General features: G+C 46.2%; 1 protein-coding gene across 1 annotated transcript in view; it reads left to right on the top strand.

Annotated features, from left to right (window-relative positions):
* The window catches only part of LOC138859229 (uncharacterized), a 16834-nt gene extending 13576 nt beyond the window's left edge, over window positions 1-3258 (top strand). Inside the window, exons 2-4 of the mRNA XM_070113442.1 lie at window positions 2140-2410; window positions 2515-2752; window positions 2874-3258. Of these exons, the coding sequence (XP_069969543.1) occupies window positions 2140-2410; window positions 2515-2752; window positions 2874-3258 (894 nt within the window). The remainder of the gene's footprint in view (window positions 1-2139; window positions 2411-2514; window positions 2753-2873) is intronic.
* The last annotated feature ends 7972 nt before the right edge of the window (window positions 3259-11230 follow it).

Raw genomic sequence — 11230 nt, 5'->3', positions numbered from 1 at the left:
AGGTAGCTGAATCTCAACAGCAAGAGATTCAACACCATCTCCACAGTGGGTTGGCTATTAAGGAGCAAGGGATAGCTTCTTTTACCAGGGTCATCAGGCCTCTAGCACCATCCAGGTTTGGAGTGGTGAAGGCATGATATCCTGAGAAGCACACGGACCCCATTGTTAGTGTCTCCTGGAGCATGACGACGTCAATGCTCCTTGCTCGCACAATTGACTGGAGAAAGGAGTTCTTGCTTTTATAGCTACAGATATTCCACTGCAGTATGCTTAGATTGTGTGCCATGATGGTTACTCAGTGTCACTTGCTTCAGCTTCAGATGCCCCAGTGCTGGTGGCATCAGATAAATACAGATCCTCGTTAATTGAGGATTGTACAACTTCCTCTAAGTCAGACACTCCGCTTAAGGCCTTACCGAGGGGTGTAGGGCCTAGGTTGGAAGTGTCACCTCGGGTCGGAGGACGAGACTTTGGCTGTACAGACTCGGCCTGCTGCACAGTTTCAGCCTGTCCTGATAGACTAGCTGGGGTTTTATGTAATGTTTCTCTTGAAGCGAGCCTGCCATCTAAGGATTTAGGGAGGGGGGCGCTGCTCGTTATCGGTTTGGAGGCTTCTAGCTTCCTTCCCTTCAGAGCCGCCACAGTTTGGGTCATAGCCGTCATGGCGACCTGCACTGCTTTCTCCGCCTCCTCACTGGTCCTCCCCAAGGCTGTTGCTACTGCAGAAACTACAGCACTCAACAGGAGAGTTATATCTTTCTCGTCAAAGAAAAGATTATCATCTACTGGGGGGACCATTGCTGTGGACTTTGAACATTTTTCCCTTTGGCTCTTTTTGTTGTTTTGCCACTAGCAAGCTTGGGGAATTCCTCTCTGTTAGAGGTATCCAATTTTCTCTGTGGGGGCGACTCCTTCCTCTTAGGAGGTCGGGGAGTCTTTTCTTTTTGGTTTTATTTTTTGTTTTGGCCCCAGACATAGGTGCCTGGGGGCGCAGGGACAAAGTCAGGACGCTTTTTGGCTAGCTCCTGCTTTTTAATCACTGCCTGTTTCCTGACAGAGCAAGCCAGGCTCCAGGCATGATGTTTTTTGGCACAGTTTGGACACTTGGCTGTTGTGTCCTTCTGGCCATCTTTGTGTGCCTTTATACACACTTCAGTTTCGTGTGCCTCGCTGCATACACCACATTTGGCTTTGGCCTTGCAGTTGGCCTGGTGATGCCCAAATTTCTGGCACATGAAACACCTCAAGGGCTCTGGCACATATGTCCTGAGCTTGTATGAGCCCCAGTTACCCAGATCAAGGGTGGTGATTGGGGCTCCCTTGAGGATAACCAGGACTTGCCTGGTTGGAGACTTCCCTTTGGTCATGCGGGAAGCCTCCACCACTTGTGGGAGAGACGTGATCACCTCCACGTCGAACCCTAGTGGAAAGCCAAGTAGCACCATCTTGGACTTTTTATCTTGGGAGGTCAGTGGTGAGATACACACCTTCCTCCCATCTTTTAGCACCTTGATTTCCTGCAGGAAGTTCATGGTGGCTTTGTCTTTGGGGGCAATGATCATGCCCTCATCTCTGGAGATTCGGATTGATAATTTTACATTTCTTTCCTTCTCCAATGCCCTTACCAGCTGGTATGCATTGTCGGTCTTCAGCTTTTTTTTTTTGGTACCTTAAACCGCGTTAGTCGACTTGGGGTGTGTTCTGCCTCTTCTTCAGAGTCAGTTTCCACCCTTCGTCGCTTCATGCCTCCCCTTTGCAGGGGTTTAAGGCCTTTGGAAGTGGGGGCAGCTGTTTTGGCTGGTACAGCTGGAGCCCTTTCTTGACTGAGGGAGTTCTGAGGGGAGTTCAGGCTTCCCTCAGTCTGGTGTGCATGGACAGACTTTGTGGTTGGTGTTTCTGTCTTGTCCTTGCTCGGTTCAGCAGGCCGGACACGTTCGGCCTGCTTTTGGGTTTTCTTTCGCCCCCCTGCAGCCTTGAAAGGCTCCAGGGTGACTGCCATGGTCTGATTCATTTTGTGGTGGTCATTTAAAAAGTTGGAAATAGATTGGTCCCCTTTCGGGGATTATCTTTATACCTCTCTGGGTGAGGTCCTAAGAAGGGCCTCACAAAAAGCTCTGATCCCTACACTCGACCCTTCAGCACCACAGGACAGATCCCCCTGGGTGGGCTGAACTCGGAGTTTTGGTGTGGTGTGGTGCCTCCCACAGAGATAAACGCTTCCCCTCCTCCCGCACTCTGGAAGCTGCCAACACATCGCCCATCAACACTTACGGCGAGCGTTCGAGGACCCTCTCGCTGGAAGGCGAGCCCGCCCGACGATTCCAGTGGATCTTCCTCGTCGCCGACGTCCCTCAACCCATCATCGGCGCCGACTTCTTGGCGTACTACGGTCTGACGGTTGATCTTCAAGGTATGGCCCTGATCCACCGAACCGGGGCCCGCACGCACGCTGCTCCGGCTCTGGTAAGTACCCCCCTAATATATACAGTGCTTCCTAGGACCTGCGCTCTCAAGAACATCCTGCGGGATTTCCCGGCCTTGACCAAGCCGATCAACCGGGCCACCCAACCACGGCACGAAGTCCGGCACCACATCGTCACCCACGGTCCCCCTGCCCACTCTCGCTGCCGTCCGCTCGCTCCCGACAGATGTCGCAGTGCCAGGGCGGAGTTCGACCATATGATGCAGTTGGGGATTATACGCCCTTCCAGCAGTCAATGGGCGGCCCCTCTGCATCTGGTGAAGAAGGTTGGTGACTGGCGCCCGTGCGGTGATTACCGTCACCTCAACACGATCACCGCCCCCGACAGATACCCCCTGCCGCACCTGCACTCCTTCTCCCACGAGCTGTCTGGCTGTACGGTTTTTTCCAGGATCGGCCTCGTGCGGGCCTTCCACCAAATCCCGATCGCTGAAGAGGGCATCCCCAAGACGGCCGTGATCACACCTTTCGGCCTCTTTGAATTCCTCAGGATGCCCTTCGGTCTTCGGAACGCAGCCCAGACCTTTCAGCGATTCATAAACGACGTGACTCGCGGTCTTGAGGGCGTCTTCGCCTACATCGACGACATCCTCGTCGCCAGCATCTCAGAAGCAGACCACGCCCGCCATCTCCGCGCCCTCTTCGGCAGACTGCAAGACGCGGGCGTCGTTATCAACCCGGGAAAATGCCAGTTCGGTGTCGCTTCCCTCTCTTTCCTCGGCCACACCGTCACCCCCAAGGCATCACCCCAGCGCAGGAGAAGGTCACCGCTATAAGTAAGTTCCCCAGGCCAGCGACAGAGAAGCAGCTGCGGAAATTCCTGGGCATGTTTAACTTCTACAGAAGGTTCGTCCCCGGGTGTGCCCAGCTCCTCAAGCCCCTCCACGCCCTGATCACACCTAACAAGGCCAGCAGAAACACCAGAATCGAGTGGACATCCTCGACTAACGAAGCCCTCCAAGCCTGCAAAGAAGCCCTTGCCGCTGCCACCCTGCTTAACCATCTGCTGCCCGAGGCTCCCCTCAGCATAGCGGTCGACGCCTCCGACACTGCCATCGGCGCGGTCCTCCAGCAACGCCAGGGTAAGCAATGGCAACCCCTTGCCTTCTTTTCGCAGACCCTGTCGCCACGCCAGTCACGGTACAGTGCCTTCGGAAGGGAGCTCCTGGCAGCATACTCCACGGTGAGGCATTTCCAGCATACTCCACGGTGAGGCATTTCCAGCCATCTGTGGAGGCTAAGGAATTCCACATCCTGACGGACCACAAACCCCTCACCTTCGCCTTACACTCGAGGACCCGCCGCCAATCCCCTCGCGAGGAGCGCCACCTGGACTTCATTTCCCAGTTCACGACGGACATCCGCCACCTTCGGGGCTCGGACAATGAGCCCGCCGATGCTCTGTCGAGGGTGACCATATCTGCTGCGACTCTCGCCGACGACGCAGTGGACTACCATCTAGTAAGCAGAGAGCAACGGCAGGACACGTCCTTGACTCCACTCCTAGAGGGCCAGACTTCCCTCTACCTTGAGAGAGTCAAAATCCCGAACTCCTGCGACGACCTTCTCTGCGACGTCTCCCTCGGCTACCCTCGCCCATACATCCCGCCTTCCCTCCGCCGGCGATTCTTCGATGCCTACCACCAGCATCGCGGCATCCAGGCCACCCAACAACTCATCTGCAGCAAGGTCGTCTGGCCCGCCATCAACAAGGACGTTCGGCAGTGGTGTCGTTCCTGTATCGAATGCCAAAGAAACAAGATCCACAGGCACACCAAATCCCCCTCCAGACCTTTCCTATTCCCGCACACCTGCAGCAGCCCTTCAGGATCGCCAAAGTCCGTTTCGCGACCGCGAACCTAGAGGGGGAGTGCTGTAGCGGTTCCTGATTGGCCATCAATCTAGAACCGCACCTGACCTGTGATTGGCCGACCCCTGTTTCGGGACCGCCCTAACCGGCCGAGCTAACATCGCCAGTCAGGTACTTAAGCCGCCGGACCTGAGGTGGAATCATCATTCGCCACACGACTGCTGACCTGACATTACTTGTGCTTGGCTCATTAACAATAAAGAGATAAAATCCAGTTTGGTTCCTTAACCTCTACAATCTAACTCCCTTACCTAAACCACCATAATCTTTTCCCTCATTTTCAACATTTCAACACTATACTAGATAGTTGACACATAGCAACTATCACCTGACATCCCCCTTTACTATACCTTCCTATAGTGCTATATGACCTTAGATGTCTAGCACATTTATCTTAACCATTAACCAATATATATATATATATATATATATATATATATATATATATATATATATATATATGTATATATATACACATGAGTGATGATAGGGACACAGCAGCCTCACCCCCATGGGTCCCCCCCTATGTACCTAACGTGTCATAACAGGAAGTGCCCTAATGACTTCCGGAAGTAATTACCGTAATCGATTACGGGAAATCAGTAACCTTGACTAATGATGGAGAACACGCACACCTGAAGGGGTGCCCCGCCTCCCTTTCCTCACCAAAACAACAACAATAATAATAATAATAATGAGAATACGAGAAAGAGGAAGAAGAAGAAGAGGAACAACAAACAAACATGGATCCTGTTGCCGCAGGTCAAACTATCATCCTAAGAGCAGGTGTCACAGGTTCCACCACCCCAACCCCTCACCCAAAAACACCTTGGACACAGCAGCCTCACCCCCATGGGTCCCCCCCTATGTACCTAACGTGTCATAACAGGAAGTGACCTAATGACTTCCGGAAGTAATTACCGTAATCGATTACGGGAAATCAGTAACCTTGACTAATGATGGAGAACACGCACACCTGAAGGGGTGCCCCCCCCCCTCCCTTTCCTCTCCAAAACAACAACAATAATAATAATGAGAATACGAGAAAGAGGAAGAAGAAGAGGAAGAAGAGGAACAACAAACAAACATGGATCCTGTTGCCGCAGGTCAAACTATCATCCTAAGAGCAGGTGTCACAGGTTCCACCACCCTAACCCCTCACCCAAAAACACCTTGGACACACTAGCCTCACCCCCATGGGTCCCCCCCCTATGTACCTAACGTGTCATAACAGGAAGTGCCCTAATGACTTCCGGAAGTAATTACCGTAATCGATTATGTATTGTATCAGCTAGAGCCCTCACCCCTTTCCTCCCCGAGACGCCCGCCGCCGCCGCTGCCGCCGCCGCCGCGGTCGTCGCATGCGTCTTTACTTTCCGCAGTCGCCGCCGCCGCCGCCGCCGTTGACGCGGGCGTTTGTACTTCTCGCGCGCAACAACGCCGGCGATAAGTATTACAGGGAGAGAGAACAGACAAGTCGAAGGTGGGTGATAGCAAACAGTTTATCTGCTGAATGAAAATACTTTTTCTTAGGCACCCTTGTTTGTTATAAATAATTCGCACTATTACCCACCTCTTTCGCAGAGGTGGGTGATAACAAACCGTTTATCTGCTGAATGAAAGTCCTTTCTGAGGCAAAGTACGTTAAAGCTTTATAGTAATGTTGTTAATTTCTTCTTTATACAACAAGGTTTTATGAAACTATTGACATTGTAGGTAAGCAAGATTTGTCATACAGGTATGATTACACATTTTTACATAATAAAATTTGAGAAAATACGATTATGGAATGACTCGGATGAGGTTAATAATCATAAGCCTCTATCTAAATGCTCTTTTCGACAAAGTAGACTTCCGTAACCGATGTCGGAGGTACCATCTCAGAAAATAATTGCAAGTCATCTTCTCCTATCGTCGTGTATCTGTGTGCACAAAGATGAATTGCGAGGAAAGAGAAGTAAAACTTGATGGAATTAGTTGGCAACCTATGCAGATTCGTTTCTGAGAAATGTTTTCGACAATTTTTCGCCTTTCTTTCCGACCAATTATATGGGTTATTAGTATTTTCAAATACTTATCAAGAAATATTACTGTCTTATGGTTTTATAAATTCCTTGCGTTTTCTTCACAAGGGGCCTCCAAGCTCGATACTCGTATGATTACACGCATCTCCAAATACATATCAAGTCTTGGAGATACATATTCAGTGACGTGTGAAGTCATGTTATACCTACATTTATGACCAAAATCACTACTTTTTTCTTGACTATCGCGTATAGCCGAGGGGGTGGGGCCAGGATAAGATCCACCAACAAGGTATGGCATGTTTGATAGGGGAAACAGACTGCATGAACTAGCGAAACGAACAGGTATGTAGAAGGATGTGCTACGAGGACCAGCAAAGAGACGTGTCATTCTAACTATCTAGAACATGGGGATTTACCTTGGTTAAATGACTGAAAAGGTGCAATTTAAAGGTGAGATATTCATTAACCAAGCAATTCTTCACGAATGGAGTCGAGACGAGTACTTCTGTTTGCTTGTTTTTCGCCTAGTATGCTGGTGAGACCAATAGCTCGTGACGAGTCGCGGTATTCTCAGCCGTCTGTGTAAGGTCTTCCATCATCTGTATATTGGACAAAGCATCATCACTGTTTAGGAGGACATTTTTAAAGGAATAAGACATTTGTAGTATTAATGAGCAAATTGACTTTTTGTATTATTAATACAGGAAAGACAAATGTATTCAATTGCACAAAACATATTTTACTGATAATATACATGTTTTCTGTTAAATGCGAGAACGTTTTAATGGTTTTGCCCTATATTTTCATGACCTGAAAAACATATGCTCCACCCATATGTATATATACTTTCAGTCGTTCTTGTATTTCAGTAAAAAGTCATTTTTTCCTTTCTCTGAGTTATGGAAAAGGACGCTTTTCTCTCCCTTATTATGGTGTTATGCGACTTTTCTTTTCCAAACGAATGTTTTCTACTTGCCATTAATGGCAAAAGTACTAAAAATATTGCTTCGGTTGCCACTTTTTCTCTTTAGGTGTGTGATTTTAACCTTTCCTCTATAATTTACCTCCTTGACTCTATGTTGCTCGCCATATGCCCCTTTACTGTCGTGTAAAAATCAGGAATTTCTAATGCAGTCGCATAGAAAGAAAAAGTAAGTGCCTTTGTTTGCAAGTAATATGATGATTATGGAAAATATATAGTTACTGATGTCTTGGTTTAAAAAAAGAAATGGATATTCGCATGCCAACTGCTAAGACCTATTGCATCGAGAGTGTCATATACACTTTCTGCTCCTTTGGAGTAAATTTATCCTTGGTTGAAAATCCCAGTTTTAGGCGAATTTATCTATGTCCAATAGACGTAAAATTATAAAAGCTCTATGACAAAAAAGTTATTTTATCCTTGAACTTTTTCATATTTCATAAAAGTCTTTTGTTTTGATAAAGAATCTGCTGCTAAAACGGCAAATAGCATGTTAACAATTACTTGGCCTTCTTCTTTTATAATTTTTTTTTCCTCTCTCTTTTATTTTGATGGTGAAAATGGTTTTTAGGGGCCTTTAACGGTTTTCGTCGCTACGACAATTAGTGAGTAACTTGATGAACATGTATGCATTACTTAAAAAATGGTGCCTAAATGTGCGTAATACAGGTAAAATGATAAAAACTCTATAACAAGAAGGGCAAACGAGTTGTATAATTTTATCCTAAAACGTCTTCATTTAGATAAAGAGCCTACGGCTAAAACGTAAAAAAAAAAAAAATTGTGTTACAATTGCTTAAAACCTTCTCTTTTATACATTTTTTTTAAAAGATAAATTGTTCTAAGGAACTTTTTAACAGTTTTCATTGCTAAGGCAATTAGTGAATTAATTAGTGAAACATTATATCTTAGCCGAGGTGTTTAGACATATCAGTGTTTCGTAATGTGACATGTATGAATATTAAGTTTATCAGAGAATATTGAAGAGGTCGAGTAGTAAGTTTTATTCAATGTTGGTGTAAAAATAGTTGTCTCTCTTTATGCAGGGATATTTGATCAAATTTATATTTACGCATTAAGTTCAAGTCGATTAAAGCTCGATTCAAATTTTCTTATATTGCATTGTCGTCTGTTATGATGTGCGTTTGTGTAAAGCTGAAAGCCATTATAAAGACATTGTCTGCAACAAGAGTTTTATGATCCTTTTCGCTGAATTGTATAGTTATTGTGAAGAATCATTAGCAATATAAGAACGGCTGCTATAACATGTTAAAAGATGAGTGGAGGTCTCAAAGGTAGTAATTGCCAAAGAAGATAAGTCATTTCTGTTATTCTTGTGAGGACTTCCTTTGTTATATTGTGCATGTGTGATAAAAGTTATCATGTATGGTTTTTGCGTGTGATATTTTTGCATGCGTAAATGGAGTGAGAATTGGATTTTGCCAAATGCCTTATATTTGTATAATATCAACATCTTAAAAACTCAGTGTTGGTTAATATAGCATTCTTTTTCTTGTTTGGTTACACCTCGGGACGAGATAGCAGCGCCGTCGTCATGGAAGTGGTTGCACTTTCATACTCGTTATCGGAATACACCGTCTCGCACACATCGATGTCGCCCGACCCCGCCCGGGAGAGGCGATGAGGAAGATGTTATTTTTTAGTTGACGCGGGGGATGGACATATGGCCCAAGTATGATTTAAGCATGTCTAGTTGTTTGTGCTAGTGTATATTTGAAGATGATAAAGGTATATTGAGTACATGGCGATTTTTATCATCCTTTTCATCGCATTGTATTATTATTATTGGGATGCATTAGCAATTAAAGCTAAATTTACGTGTTTAAGACACGATGGAAAGCTAAATATAATTATCAGATCAATACCCATGATCATTTACCTCGCACAACCCCTCCCCCTCAAGAATAATATTCTTAACCCTTATCGCATCCGGAGAGCAGCTAAGAGTATTTCTTTACCCTCTTTTGATGACCTGTGGCCTTCGCAGTGTTTGGTCGAGGAACAAGGTGAGGTATGGTTATTGATTATGTCACGCTCATTAGCCATGTCTTTGATCACACATCTATGGCAATCCAATGCTGGTGGGTGCATTAGCTCTTTAGTTAGTACTTGCGGAGGGTGTCGAGGGGAGCTAATTTGTCCATCGGTCTATTGTGCAGTTTGTTCTGCTACAAGCTTAAACACGATGAATAGCTATGTGACCTAACTCACGCCGGAAATGACCCTTTTTCGACCTGAGAAGGAGGGGGGTGGGAGGTAACACCTGTTATTGGATCAATACCTTGACCTCTGCCAGCAGCTGTGTACATGTTTGTTTGTTTGTCTCTTCATCTTCTTCCTCTTACATGTTGAGACATGAGGCATAGCCATTATCATTGCTTTTGGTGAGGGGGTATATGGGGAAGCTGGAAGGGGTGAATCACCTGTAACACCTGCAGCTAGGTGCTTGTTTGTTTGTTTGTCTGCTTCTTCTCTTCTTCTTGCAGGAAAGGGGGAGGGTGTGGAACCTGTGACACCTGCTCTCAGGTTGATAGTTTGGCCCATGTCAGCTGGGTGCATATTTGTTTGTTCTTCAGCCTTTCATTGTCAATATTATTATTATTGTTTTTGGAGAGGAGATGACATTTTTCGGGTGTGCGTATTCTCCCTCATTAGTCACGGTTATTGATTTTCAGTAATCGATTATGATGATTACTTTTGGAAGTGATTAGGCCTGCTTCCTGTTATGACACGTTAAGGGGTAGCTATAGTGGTGAGCCAATATGTCCAGGGTGTGTTTGGGTGAAGGGGTGTGGGGTGGTGGAGATCCTGTGACACCTGGTCTTAGATAGTTTGACCTATGTCAGGTACATACGTTATGGGGTAAGAGGGCACCAGGGGGGTGAATAATTTTGTCCGTGGTGTTTTTGAGTGAGGTGGTGGTGGAGGTGGCGGAACCTGTGACACCTGCTCTTAAGATGATAGTTTGACCTGTGTCAACAGGATCCGTGTTTGTTTGTTGTTCTTCTTCATCATCTTCTTCTTCCTGTGACCTGCAGGAATGGAGGAGGAGGTGGAACCAGTGACACTTGCTCTCAGGTTGATAGTTTGACCTATGTAAGCAGAGTACATATTTCTTTTTTCTTCTGCCTTTCATTCTCAATATTATTATTATTGCTTTGGAGAGGAGAGGACATAATTCGGGTGAGCGTATTCTCCCTCATTAGTCACGGTTATATATTTTCAGTAATTGATTACGGTAATTACTTCCGGAAGTCATTAGGGCACTTCCTGTTATGACACGTTAGGTACACAGGGCGGTACTTATGGAGGTGAGGCTATTCTGTCCATAGCGTGTTTGGGGTATGGGGATAATGCATGTTTGTTTGTTTGTCTACTTCTTCGTGTCTTCATCTTCTTCCTTTTCTTCTTCTTCCTCTCCTCTTGTTATCATTATTGCTCTAGAGAGGAGGAGTGGGGTACCGAAATGTTGGCAGCTGGGTGCATGTTTGTTTGTTGTACTTCTTCATCTTCTTTCTCTTCTTCTTCCTCTTTCTCGTATTCTCATTATTATTATTAATGTTGTTGTTTTGGAGAGGAAAGGGAGGGGGGGGCACCCCTTCAGGTGTGCGTGTTCTCCATCATTAGTCATGGTTATTGATTTCCCGTATCGATTACGGTAATTACTTCCGGAAGTCATTAGGGCACTTCCTGTTATGACACGTTAGGTACATAGGGGGGGGACCCATGGGGGTGAGGCTAGTGTGTCCAAGGTGTTTTTGGGTGAGGGGTTGGGGTGGTGGAACCTGTGACACCTGCTCTTAGGATGATAGTTTGACCTGCGGCAACAGGATCCATGTTTGTTTGTT

Source organism: Penaeus vannamei, chromosome 34 (genome assembly GCF_042767895.1).
Source record: "Penaeus vannamei isolate JL-2024 chromosome 34, ASM4276789v1, whole genome shotgun sequence".
Lineage (NCBI taxonomy): Eukaryota > Metazoa > Arthropoda > Malacostraca > Decapoda > Penaeidae > Penaeus > Penaeus vannamei.
Note: the sequence above shows the minus strand (reverse complement) of the source record. Positions and strands in the feature narration are given on the sequence as shown.